The sequence below is a fragment of the Gossypium hirsutum genome, chromosome A09 (genome assembly GCF_007990345.1).
Source record: "Gossypium hirsutum isolate 1008001.06 chromosome A09, Gossypium_hirsutum_v2.1, whole genome shotgun sequence".
Lineage (NCBI taxonomy): Eukaryota > Viridiplantae > Streptophyta > Magnoliopsida > Malvales > Malvaceae > Gossypium > Gossypium hirsutum.
In genome coordinates this window covers 78,424,186-78,446,723 of record NC_053432.1, presented here as the reverse complement: position 1 = coordinate 78,446,723, position 22,538 = coordinate 78,424,186, and the positions used below count along the sequence as shown (strand labels likewise).

The 22,538-nt window shown below is 32.0% G+C and overlaps 3 protein-coding genes across 5 annotated transcripts; 2 read left to right on the top strand and 1 right to left on the bottom strand.

The window, feature by feature from the left end:
- Positions 1-4,091: 4,091 nt before the first annotated feature.
- LOC107930280 (leucine-rich repeat receptor protein kinase EMS1) lies at positions 4,092-8,324 on the bottom strand. 2 transcript variants are annotated; one of them, XM_016861899.2, is made up of 2 exons: positions 7,560-8,316; positions 4,092-7,469 (listed from the first exon to the last, which is right to left on the bottom strand). In XM_016861899.2, the coding sequence occupies exons 1-2, from the start codon at positions 8,095-8,097 to the stop codon at positions 4,255-4,257; spliced, it is 3,753 nt and encodes a 1,250-aa protein (XP_016717388.1). In that variant the 5' UTR covers positions 8,098-8,316; the 3' UTR covers positions 4,092-4,254. The 2 variants fall into 2 exon arrangements, with proteins under 2 accessions (XP_016717388.1, XP_040932901.1); XM_041076967.1 differs by having other exon boundaries at positions 4,092-8,324.
- Positions 8,325-17,468: 9,144 nt separating this feature from the next.
- Positions 17,469-18,928, top strand: LOC107930258 (60S ribosomal protein L24-1). The gene is made up of 6 exons (XM_041076966.1): positions 17,469-17,610; positions 17,814-17,889; positions 17,976-18,077; positions 18,202-18,350; positions 18,438-18,601; positions 18,830-18,928. Exons 1-5 carry the CDS (start codon positions 17,600-17,602, stop codon positions 18,592-18,594), a joined length of 495 nt encoding a protein of 164 aa, XP_040932900.1. The 5' UTR covers positions 17,469-17,599; the 3' UTR covers positions 18,595-18,601; positions 18,830-18,928.
- LOC107930257 (RHOMBOID-like protein 3) lies at positions 18,830-22,309 on the top strand. 2 transcript variants are annotated; one of them, XM_041076965.1, is made up of 5 exons: positions 18,830-18,958; positions 20,879-21,042; positions 21,222-21,385; positions 21,519-21,769; positions 21,946-22,309. In XM_041076965.1, exons 1-5 carry the CDS (start codon positions 18,948-18,950, stop codon positions 22,058-22,060), a joined length of 705 nt encoding a protein of 234 aa, XP_040932899.1. In that variant the 5' UTR covers positions 18,830-18,947; the 3' UTR covers positions 22,061-22,309. The 2 variants fall into 2 exon arrangements, with proteins under 2 accessions (XP_040932899.1, XP_016717350.1); XM_016861861.2 differs by having other exon boundaries at positions 18,958-19,873.
- Positions 22,310-22,538: the final 229 nt, after the last annotated feature.

Here is a 22,538-nt window from a genome sequence, read left to right as displayed (position 1 = left end):
ATTTAACTTAAATAATTTGACTCGATTCGATTAAACGGTAACCGTATCATAGTCCAATCATTGAATATTTTTCAAAGAGAACCTTCATTAAAGTAATTCATAATAATTGATCATAACGAGTATGTATATAATAAATATTCTAATAAGATTTGCGCGTAATTTTATTTTATGTTAAAATTAAATAATGTTGATATAAATGGAATGTATTGGAAACTACATAACCCAGCCAACAACAATTTTTATTTCAACTTTGGATTGGTATGAACTAAGAAGATTTGTGGCGTTTACTTCAAGAAATAGCTCTACATGGATCAAACTTACGCCAGTCCTCTTCATTAATATTAGATACAATTAGCGCTATTAATGATTTCTTTATAAAATTCATAGGAAATAACTACCTTATTTTTTTTTTTAAAAAAAAAGGAAATTACTTAATATGCACAACTTTTTTATTAAAAGAAACACTACCCACTCCGGATAAGATGTTTTTGTTTACGAGCTACCCCGAGTTTACATATTTTTATTTAAATTTAATCATAGAAATATATAAATATTCATATAAAATGAGAATAACTTATATTAGAATTATCTTAAAAACTATAATTTCTAAGCATTAAGAAAATATTGTTACATCATTATTTTTTAAAGATAAAATAATATTGTACATTCCTTTATATGTAATATCTTCTCTAACTTAATTTAATTTTAATTAAATTACTCAAAATAATTAAAATTAAAAAGAAAAGGAAATACATTAACACTATACGGTAGAGAAAACCATAAGGAAAAAAGTTGAAAAAATTTGAAATAAATAATTAAAAATTAAAAGATCGAATAAACAATTATAATAATTCGATTAAGTCTTAATTTGGTTGGTATTGACATTATTGTCAATGCAGAAGAACATAAATTTAAGCGCGTTAAAATGCATTTATCCTCCTATTTAATGGTTGGAAGAGATTATGGATAGTTCTAAATATTGTATAAAAAATAAAATCAAAAAAAGAATATTGAAAATAAAGAAAAACAAATTTAAAAACCTAAAAAGAAAATTTTGGAAAAAAAATAAAAATGATTAAAAAATATAAAAGAAGAAAACTTATTTGTTTATTTAAAAAATTAATGATTTCGAAGTAATGTTAAATTAAGTTAAAAAAATATTAAATATAAATGAATATAATAATACTTTCTCATCTTTAAAAATAGATGATGTGAAATTATTTTATTGATGTTTAAAATTTTAACTTTTTAAAATGATTAATTATTTTCATAAAAAATTAAAATAATAATATAAATTTCTTTCAATTTAGGGTTTAAGGTTTACTCCTCTGCACATCCCACTATGATACCACCAGTTGGTATATAACATCCGACATTCATGTAGTAAGGTTGGCATGAGATGGGAAATAAAAAAAACTATTAGTGGAGAGTGATACAACTGCTTCCATTAAAGCTGTTGCTTCCCAAACTGCAGATTCCAGCATCATCGGGCGTAAGTGAGGTGAAGCACATAATCCATGAAACTAACATGGGTGCCGGATACCGTGGCAAAGGAGGCTATTACGAGGCCGGTTGGCTTTTACTAGTTCCACCAACTTCCTCATTCGATTAAAGTTGCACTTGCATAGGATGCTATAGATTGTGATAGCTTACTTCAATAATTGTATTATTGGCTACGTAAATCTCCTTTGCCACATTAGTTACTTGGTTGACCGTCAAATATAATACCTTTAATAGGTAAACTTTTAATACAATATTAATAACCTTTGTTGTGCTTTTCATTACCAAAGCTGACATAACAAATAACACAAGTATAAAAAGTCTAAACCATAAATAACCAAAAGAAAGTTTAATGCATGAAAAGAAAAGGAAAAAGTAGTCGTTTACATTCTATAATCTTGTATGTTTTCTTTCTTTTTCTTATTTTATGATCTCTAGCATCTATGGAATTGTTCAACCTTTTTTTAATATATATATACCTGTTCAAATTTTCTTCTTTTTTTTTTTAAAAATGAAAGGTTGAATTTCATTAAAGGAAACCAAAATGGTTTGTTGAATTCGTCATAACTAGGTGTTATGTAATTTGACTTTCTTTTTACCCAACATGAACTCCAGCTCTGTGGGGGAAGACTGAGTCCAATCAAGCAAACAAGTTTTGTTTCGAGTTTTTCTTGATAACCAGTCCGCAACCTTATTACAATTTCTCGTAATAAAATTAAGAGTAAGCCGTGAAGACATATTACGTTTTCCGCATTTTGATTATTTATCCATTAACAATGATGTTGTTGGAAAACTTATTATCCGATCTAGCAAAACTTTAAATTTTTTTCATAACGTTGACCTTTTACTTGTGGTATCTATAATAATAAATCTTACCAAATTTAATATTTATGTTTCAATGCTAGAGCGTCCTGTATGACTTTTGGATCTAATATCTAATTTTTTAACTTACAATTGGGGGTTATCTTTTCTGATATTGATCTTAAACCCTCCGACGTTAAGAGGGTGGGTTCTTATCCCAAAATGAAAACTAAAACTTTTGAGTAATTTCTCTATGAGAAAACTAAAAATTTGTTAATTTCACAAGTTTAAATGAGTACTCACGAAAAATAAATTCCCACTAAAATTCGGTAAAGTATCCTCATATGTTTTTTTAATATATTTTTCGCTTCCTCATGGTCCCTGTATATTGGAAAAATCATAAGATTTCTATTAGAACAAAAATAGAGGACAAATACTATTGAAATAGAAAAACCCACAGTCCCTCTAGGACCCTACATCAGACAGTACATACACACTAGTTTCCCACACCAATGAGCCACCTACCCTATGTTGTATGGGGGTTTATTTGACCTTTTATGTATTGAATGTAATTATATGCATAATTTATTTTTTTAAATAAAACAAATTTATATAATTATCTAACTTAATAATCAGTTTTTATTTTTAAATTATTAATTAATTAATTAAAATTACTTAGTTAGTTTGTTGATACGATGAATCAACAAGGAGGAGATAATAAGGAGAAGTTAATGGTTTTAAGGAGGTTGATTCACTTGTGACATATATAATTATGATATTAACATATTTTATATTTAATTAATATTTTTAAAATTTTATTTCACTCTATAATTTATCATGAAAATTGATTATTAATTAATTTTTCTATTAATAAAGTTTTAATATAAATATGTAAGGCTTATTAATACATTTTCACAAAATAAAATAATTATCATTTATTTATATTTTATTTTTATTTTAAGTAATATCACAAATTATATTAATTATTAATTTTTATTATGGTTGTTTCATTATAAATTTTATATTTTACAGTCTTTGGATCAAATTTATCTTGAATCAGATCTATTTAGCACTCAACTCGAATTTTTTTGAACTCAAATCTATTTCAAACTCAAATTAGCATAGAAAAATTTTTCAACTTAAAGTTTATTTTACCAACCCTATTAATGTATTTAACGTTGGAGGTTCTATTGATAAAATGCTTTAGCTTTACATATTTATACATTATTAATAATTAAATATGAATTTAATTATATTATTAATCGTTTTAGAAATATACAAGCGATACATTGAATTATTCATTGTGGTGGTCCATTTTAGGAGGCACATTCTCTACCGGTAGATTTTATTGGCAGAAATAAAAGCAAAGCGAAGGGCCGACCAGGTTGGTCACTCTATCGACAACATATATACAATTTTAGACGGAAAATGAAGCTGCAGTTGAGTGGACCCAGTTACCTACCAAAGCTCCAATCTTTACAACTGATTCTCCAAAATGTTGCTGCCATTGAAAAACCTTCCCAATGTACCACACTACCAGTTGCATCCTTGGCACCATCTTCTAAACTGATGATGTACACATTCTTCTTTGTCTTGGCCCTTTTTTTATTCATTTTATTTCTTAATTTCAATTTTCCATTGCTTCTTTGCTTTCAGCATAGTGAGTTATATATATATATAAAATATAAGTAGAAATAAGTATTAGCATTAGAGTGATTTGTAAGGTTTATGTACCATGGAAAATGGCTGAATCATGCCATGCTCGGGGGTATCTCCCCCCAAATCATATGTAGCACAACTACAGTCTAAATTTCACCATTTAAGCCAAGATTGCATTACATAAAAAGAAAAAGAAAACAAACTTAATAAAATATAATTAGATTAGCAACTAAAAATCTAACTTCTCTGTAAAAAAAACTGCAATATTATTAATGAAGAAACCTATAATACTTGCTAGTAGAAAGACAGGTAATCCTCCTTGATCCCTTTAAGGAGCTTCAGCACATGAAGCATAGTTGGTCTATTAGCAGGATTTTCAGACAAGCAAACTTCAGCAATACTCAGCACCTTGAGCATCATCTGCTTTGAGTCCACATTCAAAACCATTGCATCTAAAACGTCAGCAGCTTCACCCATTCTCATCTTCTTAGAAACCCAACCAACCAAATTGCCTCCTTCAATCTCTTTAAAATCAGGGCCTGTTGGCTCTTTTCCAGTCACCAATTCCAGTAGAATTACACCAAAACTGTAAACATCTCCCTTCGTAGTGCATCTACCACTCTGTCCATATTCTGGTGGGATGTAACCCAATGTCCCTGCTATGTCAGTACTAACATGAGTTTCGCAAGCACTTATAAGTCTTGCCAGCCCGAAGTCCGCAACTTTTGGTTCAAAGTCTTCACTGAGTAAGATGTTGCTGGCTTTGATATCTCTATGGATAATATGAGGAATGAAACCATGGTGAAGGAAAGCCAGTCCCCGCGCAGCACCTATTGCGATTTTGAAGCGTTTGGACCAGTCAAGGACATCAAGGGCTCCGGTGCGGTTTCTCAACCACAGATCCAAACTTCCATTAATCATGTATTCATAAACAAGGAGTTTCTCCTCGGCCAAAGAACAGTATCCAAGCAATGGGACAAGATTTTGGTGTTTCACCTTACCCAAGGTTTCCATTTCAGCTATGAATTCTCGATGGCCCTGCGTTTTTGCCTGGCTTAGCTTCTTAACCGCAACTGTCTTCCCACTAGGCAACTTAGCTTTGTAAACCGTTCCAAAGCCTCCATCTCCTATCACATTCGTCTTACAAAAATGACTAGTGCCCTCAAGGATGTCGCCTAGTGTCAGTTTCAGGAGTGGCTGCTCGAATATCGCTATATTGATGCTCAGCGGCTCCTTCGACCTGCTGCTACTCAAGAAATAGAGCTCTTGATCTATAAAGGATTTTAGTTTACTTTCCTCAATTTCTTCTGGATCACATTGCTGACTACTACTCATAATCCATCTCCGTAGAGCAAAGGCCGAAGTAAAAATGATAAAGACACTTGCAGCTGTGACCGCAGCAAGGCCCCAAGCACTTAACAAAGAAGATCTGTCAAAACTTCTGATCTGGCATTCTAAACCCATAATTCTGCCACAGAGATCACTGTTCCCAGAGAGAAATGTCCTGGACAGGTTTTGGCAAATACCAGTTCGGGGTACAGGACCTTCCAACCGGTTTTCTGCCAGATTCAAGTAGAATAGATTGAACATCCCGCATACTCTCTCTGGAATCTGTCCAGATAATCTGTTTCCAGATACATCAAAATATTCAAGTTGCATCAAGTTACCAACTTCTGAAGGGATCTCACCAGTAAACTTATTCCCATGAAGATCCAGGTAAGTCGCATAAGACAAATTGCCCAAAGATTGTGGCAAGTTTCCATTGAAAATGTTATTACTCAAATTCATGTCTTCAATCTTCCAAGAGAGGGCATTGGAGAAGAGATTACCTACCCCACCAGAAAGCCTATTCTGCTGAACATAAAGCCCCACCAGGTTAAGCATCTGGGACAGTGAAGAAGGTAGCTCACCAGTAAGATCATTACGGCTTAAATCCAAGTGAGTAAGCTCTTTCAAGTTCCCAAAACTTGCAGGAATAACACCAGATAACTTATTGCCAGTCAAGTTTAACTTTACCAAACTACCAACACGGCCTAAGCTTCCAGGGATGGTTCCAGTAAGCCGGTTATTCCCCAAATACAAGCCCTGAAGGTTGAGAGAGTCACCAAATTCTACAGGAATTGAACCTGTTAGCACATTCCCAGACAAATCCAAAGTTGTAAGATTTGTCAATCGAGAAAGTGATCCTGGAATGTTGCCGGTAAGCATGTTTTTGCTAAGCAGAAGATCCACCACCACAACACAGTTCCCCAATTCTTCAGGTATTGGACCAGTCAGTCTATTGTTGGACAAATCGAATACTCCATGATGCTGAACAAAGCTTAAATCGGGCATATTAGCCTGATGGAAATACAATGATGGCTTCCGAGGGATTGAACCTGATAGATTATTGTGCGAGAGAACCAGGCACTGCAGCAGTCCCAGATCAGCAAGTTCCACCGGGATTGGTCCACTCAAATTGTTGTTTCCAAGATCCAACGTTGTAAGTCCTTTGCAGTCTCCAATTTCAACTGGTATATATCCTTCTAGGAAATTCGAGTTCAAGTTAAGCACAGAGAGAGCTGTGAGATTGCCAATCTCCTTCGGTATTCTGCCCCTCAAAAGATTACGATTAAGAACAAGGGTCTGCAATGTAACAGCATTACCAATTTCAACTGGCAACGTACCTTCTAGCATATTATTTCCAGCAGAAAACTCCATCAAAGTTTCTGAACTCCACAAACTCACAGGTATCCTGCCAGTGAAATTGTTGGAGTCAAGGTCAATAACCATCAACGGAAGCTCAGCAAGATACTCGGGCACTGAACCATTGATGTGATTGTTAACCAAAACCAACTGGTTGAGATTTCTACACTTGACAAAAACATTTTCAATGGTCCCCGAAAGGTTATTACCGTCAAGATCAATCTCCAAAAGTGATTCCGCATTACATAGCTCTCTTGGTATCTGACCCGACAAGATGTTATTGCTCAAACTAAGGTGCTTCAGCATGGAACAACCCCCTAACTCAGGTGGGATGTTACCTGAAAAGCGGTTGCTTGAAAGCAGCAAGGACTCCATTTTGATCCATTTCCCAAGCCAAGGCGGCAATGGCCCAGAGAGCTGATTCTTTTCAGCGGAAAAAGTCAACATAGGCAAGTTGGAAAGCTCCTCAGGCAAAGAGCCGGATAAGGAATTGAAAGACAGCATCAACATCATCAAGTTCTGGCAGTTCCCAAGCTCTGCTGGTATTGAACCATTGAGCTCAGTGTAAACAAGGTTCAATATACTCAAATTCTTTAACTTTCCTGTAGACTTTGGAATGGAACATTTCAATGGGTTATATGAAAGGTCAAGCTTGGTAAGCAGCTGTAGACTGAATAGTTCTTCAGGTAAGGGCCCAGTTATCGAACAAGAGGGTGAAAAGAAGTTCTCGAGCAGTGAAAGGTTACCAATTTGAGGTGGCAACTGCCCACTGAATTGATTAATGCCAATGTAAAGAGCGGTCAGGTTTTTAAGTTCACCAACATCTGGCGGGATGTTACCAGAGAATGAATTGTTAGAAATGTCTAGGGAGGTTAAAGACTGAAGGTTTTTGAAGAGAGTTGAGGGGAGAGAACCTGAAAGGAAATTGTTTGCCAGGTCCAAGAACTCTAAGTGAGTCAACTGCCCCAGCTGAGCCGGCACTGTGCCACTGAGTCCATTGGAGGAAAGTTCTAGCGTACGAAGGGCTTTCAGGCTGCCCAGTTCCGGAGGGATTTTTCCCGTGAAAAAGTTGGACCCGAGTTTGAGGATGCGGAGCATAGTCAACTCAGCCAACTCAACCGGTATTTGGCCAAACAAAAAGTTGGAGGACAAGTCCAGAAGGGTGAGGCTGGAGAGTGAGGAAAGAGAGGAAGAGAGAGGACCTTTCAAGGAGCGAGATGTAAGAGCAAGAACGGTGACTCGACCGAGTTGGCACATCACACCATCCCATTGGCAGTGATGGAGTTGTTGGTTCCATGAAGAAAGGAGATGAGGATTTTGAAGTCTTGTTCTGAAGGAAATGAGGGCTTCCCTTTCTGGGTTTGGCTCTTCTTGCGCTCTAATGCCCCCCCATATAAATACCAACAACAGATGTAGAAAACAGAGGAACTGAAACGAAAGCTTAGACTCCATGGCCCAAGCAACAAAAAGCTATTTTACGTACAGAGTAAGATGGACAAACACTAAAATGAAGTTGAATAATGGAAGGTCATAAGAGAAAAAGAGGGGGCTTCAATAAAACAGAGAAAGAAGCTTGAGATGAAGCGCCATTGTTGAGTGAGTGAGTGACTGAGAAGGGTTTTTGCCAAAGTCGTGTGTCAGAGACCATGGCCAACGTTGGTCACGTGAGTTGAGATTCCCTAATGATTTTTCTTTTCTATATATCATGAATATATAATAGCAAATACATAAAATATTTATTTAAATTTTATACGATTATAAAAGAATACTACATTTTTGGTTTAACTTTGTAACCAAAATCTTTGAAGTGTTTAATTATTGTTACTATCCTGTCTCAAGACAGTTGGGTCTATTAATGGCGTTTGTGTTTTGTTTTTTTTTTTTGTTGAATAAGTGGCATTTTATGTTATTAGGTGTTAGTAATTTTCATTTTCATTTTCATTTTTATTGGGGTTAGGTCTTAGGGTAGGGGCATTATTATTAAGTAGAAAGGAAACAACAAAATACTAGTTTTAATTTGCAAGTTATGTTAAATTCGGAACTTGGCCTCAAAATTACTATTGTGTAAGAAGCTTATCTGTTTTACTACTTCTTTAGGGGTAATTATTTTTATTCTTTAGGGCATGCACGCACTAAAAGTTTTTTTTCCTTTGGAATCGATTATGAATACATATAATAAGATAATAATTCTAAACCATTATTATTATTATTAATTGGAATGCATGAAAACCATAATAAATCTTAAATGAGGTAAAAAAGAAATGTAGTTTAGGTTAGGAATAAAGGTACTGTAAACGTGAATTATGGTGAGCTTCACATATAAAAATAGAGTGAGAAGAGGATAATAAAGAAGAAAATAGCTTTTTACCTAAACCAAAACAGCTGGAGTAAACTCAAGAAGTGAAGATTGAAATGCATGCCATGCATTTCTCACATTCAATTGCCAAACAAAATATAAAGTAGATTTGGTATCAATTAATAAGGTTTTCTTAACTCATTTTATGCATTAAATATTTTTCTAATTAACAAATGTAAGTTCAATAGAAAGATGGAGAGAGAATATATATTTAATCTAATAAATAAAGTTACAAAATGTTAAATATTTTTTTTTTATAAATCCCAATAAAATATAGCTTAAACTTAAGCTTTGATATATTTCAAAAGTTAGATGCTTCCTGAGTCTGTATATACTTATGGAATACATCAGACTTGATTATCAAAATGGTTGGCAAAGAGTGGTCCCTTATGATTATAAATCTCTTCATCATTTTCTTTTCGGTTATTCAGTCAAAGACCCAGATTTAGGCTTAAATATAGTAAGGAGGTTAATATTTTTTATAAAGTAAAATTTCAAGTTGGAATTTTGCAAATAGATAAAAATAAAATGGGAAGAATTGGTCACCATTTAATGTTTTAACAAGGTTGGATTTCTGATTTAATTATTTCTTAATTTATATACCCACCATCTTTTGTTCATTAAAAACTACCCAATGAAGCAAGGAACTCAAAAGCCACCCACCAGAGGCTAGCCATGCTCAAAAACAAAACAATGGTAGAAAACTGCTTCTGAAATATAAATTTTCAAAAATAATATGATTTTCTGAAAATGTGAATTTTTCTAATATAAAATGTTGATAATTTCTTTAAACCCATTTTCTGAATATATTTTTTAATGAAACAAATATAATATAAATATGAAAATTAATTTTCATTAAATAATTTAAAAAACTAAAATTGAGGATTGATTATTAATTCAAAAAGCTTTTTCTATAAAAAAAAAAAGGGAAATTGACTATCGATGTGGCTCTCTACAAGCACTCTTATAATAGCAATAAAGCTACAATGTAGAAGCCATTGATTACATATCACTCTTCACTTTGCAAGATATAAAAATTTAAATTGGATTAGTATTTATTATGACATGTCATTATATGAGTCAAAAACTTAAAAGTTCACCTATCACTTTAAGACTTACAAACAAATTAGTTGGGAATAACACCATGTATTCAGGCACCTCAATCAATCATCTAGACTCAACAAATTGTGAATTTCCCTCAAAAAATATCTACCTTCTATCATCAACCATTCATACAAATTTGCAAATATATCCTTTGCATTTCCGACAACTTGGCCATCATCACCAAAAGGACAATGTAATGAAGTTAAGCACAAAATTCAGTCCATAACCACTTTCAATCATTAGGGAACTAGTAGGATGAAGGAGAAAAAAATCCACTAAAGCAAGTTTAAAATATATTATATAAATTTAAATTGACATATCACTCGATTAACTTCATGCATATAAATTATGATAAGAACTATCAATGACACTTTGACGTGCCATATGTTAGAGTTCATCTTAAATTCAATCAAGATTCTTTTTTGCATTATTGATTAGAGCATGACATCCATTCTTTAGGTAACTAATAATAAATTCCAATGCTTACGTTATTATTATTTAAATGAAAAATGCAAAAGCTCTCATGGTTGTTGATCTAATAATAATTGAGTCTCCTCAAGCTTACTTTTGGACTATATTACCAAGATAGTTTAAACCCAACTGAGCCACTCGACTTCTTTTAGGTCATCTAGTTGGAAGAGTCATCTCAAATGTACCTTAATTTGAGATTTATTTGGCATTAAAAATTGACATATTTACTTAATCTTATCAAAATTTCGATGTCATTTAATTTTAAAAATGGTAATTAAAAAAATCAATCAATTCTTCTATACTTGTATTGTAAAATGCGTTTTCACTAAAAAAATATAAATTGGATGGCAAGATTAATACTATTGCAATTATAGTATGATGGATTCTAAATTCTGGCTTTAGACAATACAGACAATGATAAATGTTTGAAATTGAACAACAAAACGTGAAATTAATTTAGAAAATAAATAACTTAGTGGATTCTAACTGTATTCTATTTAATTGAGCCTTTAGTTAAACCCAAGTAAGTGGCGTTCAGAGTCCTAAACACAAATAATCATGATAAATAATGAAAGCTATAAAGTTCTGAAATTATTGGCAGATATACCCTCATTTTTATTATCCCACACTAATTGAAATGATGTGATTCAACAATCAAATCTTAACTCCAATTAGTAATATTTCATTCTTTTATAAGACAAACAGCATTTAGATATTTTTTTATATTTTGATAAAATTTAAAAAAACATAAATACATATAATAAAAATTTCAAAATTTGGACAATCAAAATCAAACTTAGTTTTTATGTCAATTTTTCTAAAATTGCTACATAAATATTTTCACCAATATTATAGGTGTATCATGACCTGGTTTACTAATTTTTTGTTTTTCAAAGCATAAATTAATAAATCATCAAATTATAGTTTGATCGGTGCATGATTTTAATTTAATTTTTAAAAAGCTATAAAGAGCTTAACTACTAATTTTTTTATGTGCTTTAACCTCTAATTAATTTAACAATAAAGAGCTTAACAATTATTCTTTTTAAGTTAATATGTGACAAAATTAGAGTTTCATCTATTAAAAGCATAATACAAATGAAAGGAAGAAATAACAATAATAAAATTTGAATCTTAATTTTTAAAATGCTAATAAAGAGCTTAACTACTATGTGCTTAACCTCTAAATAATTTTAAAATATGTTTATTTAAGAAAAAAAAAACATAATAATAAGTCTAGCTCTTGACATTCACTTATTTTGTCATTTTGAGCCTTGTTCTCTTTTTGGGGGTCATTTTAGTTCTCAACCTTTAAAATTTAGTTAAATCGCTTGTTTCTAGATAAAAATTGATTGAACTGTTAAAATTTCAATTTTAACGGCATTGATATGTTAATACTCGTGACAATCCATGCATAAATCATAAAATTTCTAAAAATATTAAAAGTCAACAAAATTAAAAAAAGTTCGTAAAAACTTTTAAAAAAATTATCTATATTAACAATGAAGTATACTTAAAACATCACATAAGCTACCATTTCAATGCCATCAAAATTTTAACTGTTTAATCAATTTTTCTATCTAAAAACAAACCATTTGACTAAATTTTAAAGATTAATAATAAAAATAATTCCAAAAAATAAAATTAAAATAATGAACATTGATATATATTAAAAAAAACAACAACAACAACTAAATAAAAAAAATACTGACTCAAACCGGAAATTTTGGTATTTAAAATAATTAAATGTAGTAGGAGTAAAACACGAATTACTAGAAAAACTGCAGAGCAATCCATCCAGTGGAGAATGAAATTGTGGCGTCAGCTGATCAGCTAAACCTTTTCTTTGGAAAACAAACAAAATATTAATTAACTGCACTCTTTGGGTTCGCATTGCGTGCACGCATTCAGGTTTTATTTTATGGAATATTATTTATTTATTCATTATTACTTCTTTACAAAATAATAATAATAATAATAAAGTAAAATTTCCATAAATAGAAGAATGTGAGCTTTTTATTTGATCTCTAGTTTTTGGAATGTATCCAAGATCTTATTACTCCTTTCATACGCGGTAAAAGAAATGCACAACTTTACTTGGGATTTTTCATATTCAATTGGATGGAATCCAGGTTTTATTTAGTATAATATTATAGGGTCTAATAAAATCTTATTATTGATGGTTTTTCTAGAATTATTTAAATATTAATTATATTTAGAGTTACTTTTTTTCATAACGAGTGAAAGGCATGAGTTGTTGCTTGATGAAATTCATAGATTATTTAATCATCTCTTTTCCTTTGGTTGATGGGTTCCTAATTCTCCATATCTACTCTATACTAGCTTATGATACAATTTCAGGCCACATAAAATGTATAAATGATAACTTCATGTTAATCTTCTCATAACTAATGATACTACTTGCTTTTCCTCTTACATTATTTCTATATATAATGTGTAGCTGATCATTTAATCATATGCTATATCATAGTGCTAATACATTTTAGTCTAAACCCTAATCTCAATATATAATATGATAGACCCAAATATTTGCTATAATTAGATAAAGGGAAAAAAATTTATTTCCTCCCTTGGTGTTAAAAAAATTAAATTAACCAATTAAATCAATTAAATTAGGAACAAAACTGATATGATACATTCTAAAAGCTAAATATCATATGAATACATACAAAACATTTTTAACATATACATATAAAAGAAAGATTAAATTGACTAAAAATGTTTTTATCAAATTTGTTTTTAAAAATAAGAAATTAATCTTTTAATCTCTTAGTCGTATATTTTAAAAAAATTATATTGTTATTATTGATATTGGCTAGATGTATTGTGAATTGCAACTAAAAATATAATTGAAATTGGAAAAATAAAACAATCAACACACAAATTAATTACGTAGTTCAAAACCTCTTCTAATATTTGCGAAGCCTTTCCCAAAAAACAATCCACTATAATTCAACAACACAATATATGATTTAAGTTCAAGTGCTTATCATGTTACAACCTCACTCTAATATATCTATCTAGATTCACTCTTTCACCAAGTCATTCTCATAGAAAACTTAATCACAATATGATATCAATTTATTTATAACACAATTTGCACTGAGTTAAGTTCCTCTAATGAACAACTTAGTGCTCTCTAACTTGTACATGCATCAATATACAAGTCTTCAAAATTTATAGGCATTTGTGGACTTGTAAATCCCAACTAGTATGATTGAATTATTAACTAAAGTTTCACCCAATTAAGCACTAGATATTGCATAAAATAAAAAGTGATCTTAACCGATTAAACTTCTACAAATAGTAAACTTTTTAAAGCGAAGTAAGTAAATCATACTAGAACTCTTTAAAAATATCCTTAATTGACTGGATGTTTTCAGTAACTCTTAATTAATTGAAAACTTTCAGCAACTCTAATAAAGTGAATTGTAACTAGCGTGTAACTTCTAACACTAACATTCTTCCCTTTTGGTATATTTAGCCAAGAACTTCTAGAGCAATTTCTTCAAACAGGATACGCATAACATGCAAAAGCTTCAAAATAGTACACTCCATACTGACATCAATTATGAAAAACTAACCGTCAATATAAAGTCATCAAAGTAGTAGTAGCGAACATCCGCCATATTAATAACAAACTATAATAAAGCAAATAAGGAAGTTTGTATCATCATTCCAACAGAACAAATAAAAATTCCCAACAGCAATTAAAGTATACACCACCAAATAAGCTCGGCTTCCCGTTAACAACTCAACTCTACCTTTACTCTCCTTTTTTTTGGATAAAAATACCAAGAGTTTCAAGGCCCACTAGCAAGAATATCTTCTTTATAGCAAACTGCATGACTCATTTGCCCTCGCAATAAGCTTGAACTTCTTATTCGAACAGTTAAGCTACTCGTTAATGCATACAATCTCTGTATTAAGGTGTTCTACCAATCACGTTTGTTTAACCGTAATCGATAATTCTATCCACAGTTACAACAAGTAATCCATCTACCTCTTGATTTGCATCAAATTCTAAACCTTCGTCTTAAAAGAGATTTGTATAGATGATTATGTTGAGAGAATTAAGCATTTGATATGTTTTTGTGACTAATCTTATTATTGTGATCTTATTTGCTGAATTAACAAGGGTGAATTTAATGGAGAGGGTATCATTCTTCATGGTGCAAAGGTGAGGAAAATTATCACAAGTGTGTGATAAATTAAGATAACTTGTTATAATTGTTAGAGAGAGTGGATATCTCTCACTGAGTTAGTTTCCGTAGACGTAGGGAAACTAAATTGCCTAAACAATTCCTTTATATCTTATTTATTTACTGTTTTCTATTTTAGTGGTAAAGTGTCCACTTCCTAATTACTCCTTATCAGTGTTGATTTGATTCTTAGCAACTATTTGAGCTAACCGAAATATATATCATCAATCAAACAGTAGGTGAATAATGTGTATTATAATATACATTTAAAGATTATATGAGTTTGTTATCATTCGTTAAATTATTTTACTTTAATTTAAAAATAGAAATTAAAATATTATAATTACGTTGTTTTTAAATTAAAATTTTAAAATTTAAATAAATATATCCTTGCATTACACAAAACTAAAAGTAGCATATAAATTATAATTAAATTAAATAATTTTGTTTAACACGCCCAACGAATTTAATTCGTTGAACCAATGACTTAGGGATCACACCAAATTCAACGGTCCAAGGTGAAGGTGAGGGTTTAGACACTAAATTTATGGAGTCATAATTTTGTAGGGATTTATGATATATAGCTAGGTTGATGACCTATTTATTCCACCTTCCCCACTCCGCAGCTAACTTTACCCCCTTTTGTAATTGTAGATTTTCACATGATTATTATATATATTTTTATTTTCTAATATATTGTTTTTTATTATTTATTGAATTTGATTTTTTTTAAAAATAAATCTCAACATATACATATGTATTGAGTTTTTCATTAAATTAAAACTTTCATAAAATTCGTGTCCAAGATTTTTTATAGCAAATTAAATATTCACATTTATAGATGTCAAATTTTATCTAAATTAAATCCATATATTTAAGTTTAATTTTGATTTCTTGAATTTCCAGCCTAAGTCATATAAGTTGAACTGTTCAACCCATTAGTGTAAAATTCTTATTGAATTAACCTTTTACCATTTAGGAAACTCAGTCTTAGTAAATACATTGATGGAAAACTCAATAGCCATATTGAATTTTTCATTAATAAAAATTTCATCATCTCAAAAATCAAACCTAATAAATATGAATTCAACACACATGATATAATTAATTTCGAGTTTTTCTTATCCAACTTTTTTACTATAATTATAAATATCATTATTCTTTTTCACATAATTAAAAATGTTAATATTTAATATGTTGACTATGTACATTTTTTATTTCACAAGTAGGTATAAAAAAATTGCCATGTGCTATAATTTCTCTCTCTCTTTTTTTATATATTTATTTTTTTAATATTTTATTATACCACTATAAAATATTTATTAACTTTTAACCGTGCTTATATTCCCACTTGCAATATATCAAATATTATTCCTAACTAAAAATATATTCTCCTTTTAATTTCTCAAACTTTAAAACTTTTTAAATTCTTACCTTTTTTATTTTAAATTGATAGACCCTTAAATTATGTCATTTGTTTGAGTTGGATACCTAGAAATTTTATTTAGTCAAACCAAATATCTAAACTTTATTTTGTAACCAAAATTGGCCCAGCCATTATATCCGTTAAAATAAAACGTCCCAATTAATAAAAAAGCATCACATCATCACCTCATTAAGATATAAATAAATTATAAATTTTATGTTAATATTAAATAAAATAAAAAATTCCTCCTCCCCCTTTCTCTCCCTGTGTCTCAAGTACCAAACAACTATTTATGATTTTATCTTCTTCTTTGTAATGGCGGTGGTTTTTGAAGTTGTTGATGATGATATCATCTCCATTTTTTTTGCTTTGATGGGTTTTAAGGCTATTTGGCTTTTATTTTTGTTTGTTTTTTAGTTTTTTTTTAAAATTTATTATTATCTCTTTTCCCATGGAAAATGATAGGCTGGTGGGTTTGATTGATTTTCCATAAAGATGGTGGGTTGGGGATGGACTTGGGTCAACTTTTAAACAAAATTTTTTGCATCTCAAACTGGTTCTAAAGCTATTTTTATTATTTAAATTTAATTATAAAAATATATAAAATATTAATTAAAAAATATATTTTAAATATTTCATTAATTTTTAAATAATGAAATGGATTTTTTAAGTGGACCAAGCCGACCAAAAATGATACTCAACTAAATTTTATTTTTGGAACACGTGGGCAGCTCTAACGGGGAAAGAGAGGGAATATATATATTTTCTAATATTAATATAATTTGTTTTAATTAATATCAATATAAATATTAATATGTTTTTTTATTTAATTAGATTTTAATGAGGTGATCACATAGCATTTCTTAATTGACTCTAATTTTTGTTAAACAGAATATAATGATAGGATCAAACTTTCATTACGAAATAAAGGTTAGATATAAAAAAAATAGGTATTTAACTCAAATAAAAGATATAATTCAAAGTACTCTTTGATATAGTGAAAAAAGTGTAGAAACATAAAAATTAAACCTTAAATCTCATACTAATTAATCGTGATTGGCAAAATTAGTAATACTTGAAAGAAAAGGATAATGTTGCGGCATGTGCGGCACATGCCACAAACACGGTTAAAACCTCAAAATTTGGGTGTGTTGGGGTTGATTGTAAATCTCTTTTTTCAATTTAAAAAAAAAAGTCTGATGGGCTTCCCAAAAGCCCAAATTCCATTGCGTTGCGTCCTTCCGAGAATTTCACACGGTTACATTATCCGGAAGCCCACTGTAAAATAAATTTAAAAGGCAAAACTAGGGTTTTCTTTTTTCTCTTCCCGCAAAAACTACTTCTTCAGTTCAGAGGAGCGGCTGTCTTGCCACCATGGTTCTCAAGTTTGTCTTCTCTCTGCTTGTTTCTTTTATTTCTTCATTTACTAAATATGAAACCACATTTTCTTTCCCATTTCTTTTAATCTAACTATCAATGGCTGTTTCTTTCCTCAACTGATTTTGTGTTTGTAAGTTTTAGCTAGCTGGGTTAAACTTAACACTACAAGTTATTAATACTTTACGATTTGTAAATATGGGGTTGGCAGGACTGAACCATGCCGCTTCAGCGGTGGCAAGATATACCCTGGTAAGGGTATCAGATTTATTCGCTCAGATTCTCAGGTAAAGCTTTCCACTTTGGGTTTCCATTGAAGTACACATCGGTTGCCTCAGTTACATGTATGGATCACTTTTAATATAATTGACAGGTGTTCCTCTTTGCAAACTCCAAATGCAAGAGGTACTTCCACAACCGTCTCAAGCCATCCAAGCTTACTTGGACTGCAATGTACAGAAAGCAGCATAAGAAGGTAACTGCTCTATTTTCTATTCACTCTTAAATCTATCTGTTTAAGCCCTCTTCTATTTAGCAGAGAGCGTGGATATTTCTTGTTTTTTCCCCCCCTAAGTTTTGGTTGCCGTCAATGCCTGCAGGATATTGCAGCAGAAGCAGTTAAGAAGAGGCGCCGCACCACGAAAAAGCCCTACTCAAGGTCCATTGTTGGTGCTACACTAGAGGTGATTCAGAAGAGAAGAAGTGAGAAACCTGAAGTCCGAGATGCTGCGCGGGAAGCTGCTCTGCGGTACGTTTAAAGTATTGTTGAAATTACATTGTGATGGAAATTGATTAGCCAAAGTTTGTTTGTTGAATCACATGATATGCTGTGCAGTGAAATTAAAGAGAGGATTAAGAAAACTAAGGATGAAAAGAAGGCTAAAAAGGCTGAGATAATATCCAAGCAACAAAAGACTCAAAGTAAGGGTAATGTGCCCAAGACCGCTGCAACAAAAGCCCCCAGGCTTGGCGGTGGCGGTGGGAAGCGCTGATTGTTTGGTACTATAAGAAGTTTTGAGCAATTTTGTATTGTTTGAAATGAAAATGGTTGCCCTGTATTATTTATTTTTTGAGTCTTGTTACACCATGGTCAATGATTTTGGTTTGAAATGGAGAAATGAAAAGGATTGTGGATCTTCTTGAGCTTAAATTCATTTTGTGTGTGTGTTGAAATATTTGTTTACTTGGCATGGACGTTAGATCTTTATGAATCTTTCTTATTGACAGGTTAAACCATACTGTGGTCATGATTCTTGTAAGTTGTACAACTTTTTAAGTGTAGCTGTTGATTGCCACTGATTCTGGCAAGGTGGGAGTCATTATAGATTTGCTAAGGAAGATAACAATGTTGGCCAGGTTGGTTATTCTTTTGATGCTTTATATGCAGCGTTGGATGATATGCCATACAATCGAACATTATCTTAATCAACGTCGAAAAGAATATATGCCTATCTTATCTAACTTTTGACTCCTATGCATATTATGCATGTATGACAAATTTTATTTTTTGTTTCGTCTTTTGAAAAACAATGGAAAGATTTAAAATATATATAAATATTGGGATCTAAATTGTATCAAGTGTTTGGGTAATTTAATGTTAATAATAATGATTTGGGAACCATAAGTTCAAAACATCGATACCCAGTTAGCTGAAAAAGAAGGAAAAACGTGTGCGGGTTTAAAAAAACCGAGCAAAGCTAAGCTAAAGGTAGTGGGCGTACGTGGAGGCGGGCATCCCATGTGGGAAAGACCAAACTCCAAAACCAATTAACTTCCTTCTAGAAATGACCCAATGCAATCAATCATGCGTCTCTCATAGAAGACCCACGGTCTTACAACAGCCAGCTGCAGTTAGAAACCATAACCCAAAAGATCAGTGTTCCACTCCTCATTAAACCTCTTTTCAACAAAGCACAACTCTTATCTCTTTTTCTCCAAGGAGAAAGTGAAAATGGCAGGGGACGATGATATAGAGAGCAGGGGAGGAAGGGTGAAGAGAAACGGGTATAGCAACCACAATACGAACAGTAGCAGCGCTTATGCATCTTCTTCAGCTTACGTTATAGAAGATACAGATTCGCAATGGACATCGTGGTTGGTGCCTATGATCGTGGTGGCTAATATTGCTGTTTTTATTGTTGTTATGTATGTCAACAATTGTCCGGGGCACAGGCATATGAGACTTGTCGGCAAGTGTGTGGCCAGATTTCTTGGGCGCTTTTCTTTTGAGCCTTTGAGAGAGAACCCTCTCTTTGGTCCCTCTTCCTCCACGTAATTTACTTCTTCCTTTTTATGTTCCTTTCTGCTTACCCTATCTTCTTCTTTTATCCTTCGTTTTTCTTGGAAGATGTGTTTATAATTGAGTTTGATTCTGAATTTGGGTCAACTTTGGTAGAGCTTTTATAGCATTTCTTACCCCTGATTTTTCTATTGGTCTTCTAAATTGAGTTGTCGGTGGAGCTTTGCTGAAATTGCTTTCTTCTTCCTAAAATAATATCAATCAAATTTCAACATTCTTTTTAAAAGTTGTGGAATTTAGATCTCACTGCTGGGTCTGGATTTGAGACTAGGTCGTCTCTGTTTTCCATGGATTTTTTATTGATCAGTTTCTGGAATTAGAATGTCTCATTTGTGGATTCTCGGTGTAAGGCTGTCTTGTCGTGAATATATATATTCAGACCAAATACACACACACTCGTAGGTTTTGCAGCTCTCCGCACGAATTTTTGCTGCCAATATAAAATTCTAATTGCTTTAAGTGTACTTGCAATCTCTTACTGTGTTTGACTATTGTATGTGGAAAAATACTTTCTGGTCAAATTTGGTGAATTTACTATTTCATGTCAAATGCTTCTATACTTGACTGTTGCTTATTTATAACTTGCTATTATTGTTGTTGTTTGGACATTGTAATTAGGATCATTAGGGTTTCAATATGAAGTATATTACTCTGATTCAAGTGTAAGCGTTAGAGATAGGGTATGTGTTTCACTGGCTTGGCAAAGCAAAAGTGAGAAGAGAAAAATGGGAAAAAAGTTTAGTTTTTACTTAAGCCTATAAGTCCAAATCTTTCCTACTTCAATGTCTGTCTGGTATTGGAGAAGCTGAAAATAGATGAGATAGTTGTTGAATTGTAACAAAGGCATGTATGATTTTGCAAGTAGCAAAATCACAAGGGTATAAAATTATTTCTTTCCTGATATTGATGGAATTGGGAAGTAGCTACTCAATTGTTGGATTGCCCTCTAAAATGAAGATATGTTTTCATTTTGGAAGATTGAAGAAGTTGGGAGCTCTTGAATGGACCGAAGTTGTGGTTAAACATCAAGGATGGAGGCTTATTACTTGCATTTGGCTGCATGCCGGTGTTATTCATCTTCTAGCCAACATGCTGAGCCTGGCCTTCATTGGTATACGCCTTGAACAACAGTTTGGGTTTGGTATGTTTCTTCTTCTGTTTGAAATTTATCTTCTTGTTCATACTCTTTATGCAACGCATGGAGCCAAATTTCAGCTGTGATTTAAGCACCGCATTTGTTATCCCCTTAAACTCTGTTGATTAAAGTTTCAGATAATGTGATGATCTGATATTTGTTGTTACAAATTCTCAATGTGGCAGTGCGGGTTGGAATTATTTATCTCTTGTCAGGATTTGGCGCAAGTGTGGTTTCTTCTCTATTTATCCGAAACAACATCTCTGTTGGTGCCTCTGGTGCTCTTTTTGGGCTTCTTGGTGCAATGCTTTCTGAACTTATTACCAACTGGACCATATACACAAACAAGGTGAGCAATATTATCTCTTCCATGTCTATGATCATAGAATTTTATAGCTTATATATACATATGTCAATATCCTAGTGCTAATGGTCTTATTAATAACCTTTGTCTTGCTTGCTCCCCTCTTAATATTCGACAGGCAGCAGCTTTTTTTACTCTTCTGGTCATCATTGCCATTAACCTTGCAATAGGAATTTTGCCCCATGTTGATAACTTTGCTCATATCGGTGGCTTCACAACTGGGTTCCTCCTTGGCTTTGTTCTACTATCTCGTCCTCAGTTTGGGTGGTTAGAGCGCCAGAATCTTCCAGCTGGTACTCTTATTAAGTCCAAGTACAAGCCTTACCAATATGTTCTGTGGTTGGTTTCCTTGGTGCTGCTAGTCGTAGGGTAGGTACCATTCATGTTTCAAATAATTGATTCTCTTTGTTATTTATTCGTATGGTTTTATGATCATCGTAGTTTGGTGACCTTAATGACTTTGAAATTCTGGGTTCCTACAATAGCCAAGTTGATCTGATTGTCACATGCTCGACTTAGTTGCTTCCTGTTGTTGCTAAATGCAGATTGACAGTTGCATTGGTAATGCTGTTTCGGGGAGAAAATGGAAATGATCATTGCCGTTGGTGTCGCTATCTATCCTGTGTCTCCACTTCTAGATGGGATTGCAATGGGATCTAGCACTGCATAAAGCTTCCAATCTATTTGGAGATTTCTTTCTACATTCAATTTGTAAATGCATAACTATAGCTTATAATTGTGAGTGGTGCTTTGTCTGCCTTTGCTTTCTTCTTTCTTTAAAGATCCAAAGACTGCTATTGCTATTGCTTTTACACCTCTTTACTGATGTATTCTGAGTATATATGATGAAACCATTCTCTCATAGGGAAAAAAATATCCCAGCATATTATGCTGAAAAGAAAATGTTTATATGACAACTTTCTTTTTTTTTTGGAGTTGGAGTTAGAATTATATTAACAGATCTAATCAAGCAGTGAATTAAATAATTAATTTATCAATTAACTCAATCTAAATGGAATAAATTTGAAAAAGAATAGCTTAAATCTAGACATTAAAAAACAGGCAACAATGGTGAAAGTAGTGGTGTGATGGGGTAAGCGATTCGTTGTCCAGCTTATTGCTTTTACCGAGGTAGGCA

Coding starts and splice junctions, on each gene's coding strand:
- LOC107930257 (XM_016861861.2), top strand. CDS start 19,554: ATGGCAGGGGACGATGATATAGAGAGCAGGGGAGGAAGGGTGAAGAGA. Junction 21,043..21,221: donor TGAACAACAGTTTGGGTTTG/GTATGTTTCTTC, acceptor TCAATGTGGCAG/TGCGGGTTGGAATTATTTAT. Junction 21,386..21,518: donor GGACCATATACACAAACAAG/GTGAGCAATATT, acceptor AATATTCGACAG/GCAGCAGCTTTTTTTACTCT.
- LOC107930258 (XM_041076966.1), top strand. Junction 18,078..18,201: donor ACAGAAAGCAGCATAAGAAG/GTAACTGCTCTA, acceptor CAATGCCTGCAG/GATATTGCAGCAGAAGCAGT. Junction 18,351..18,437: donor GCGCGGGAAGCTGCTCTGCG/GTACGTTTAAAG, acceptor TATGCTGTGCAG/TGAAATTAAAGAGAGGATTA.
- LOC107930280 (XM_041076967.1), bottom strand. CDS start 8,097: ATGGAGTCTAAGCTTTCGTTTCAGTTCCTCTGTTTTCTACATCTGTTG.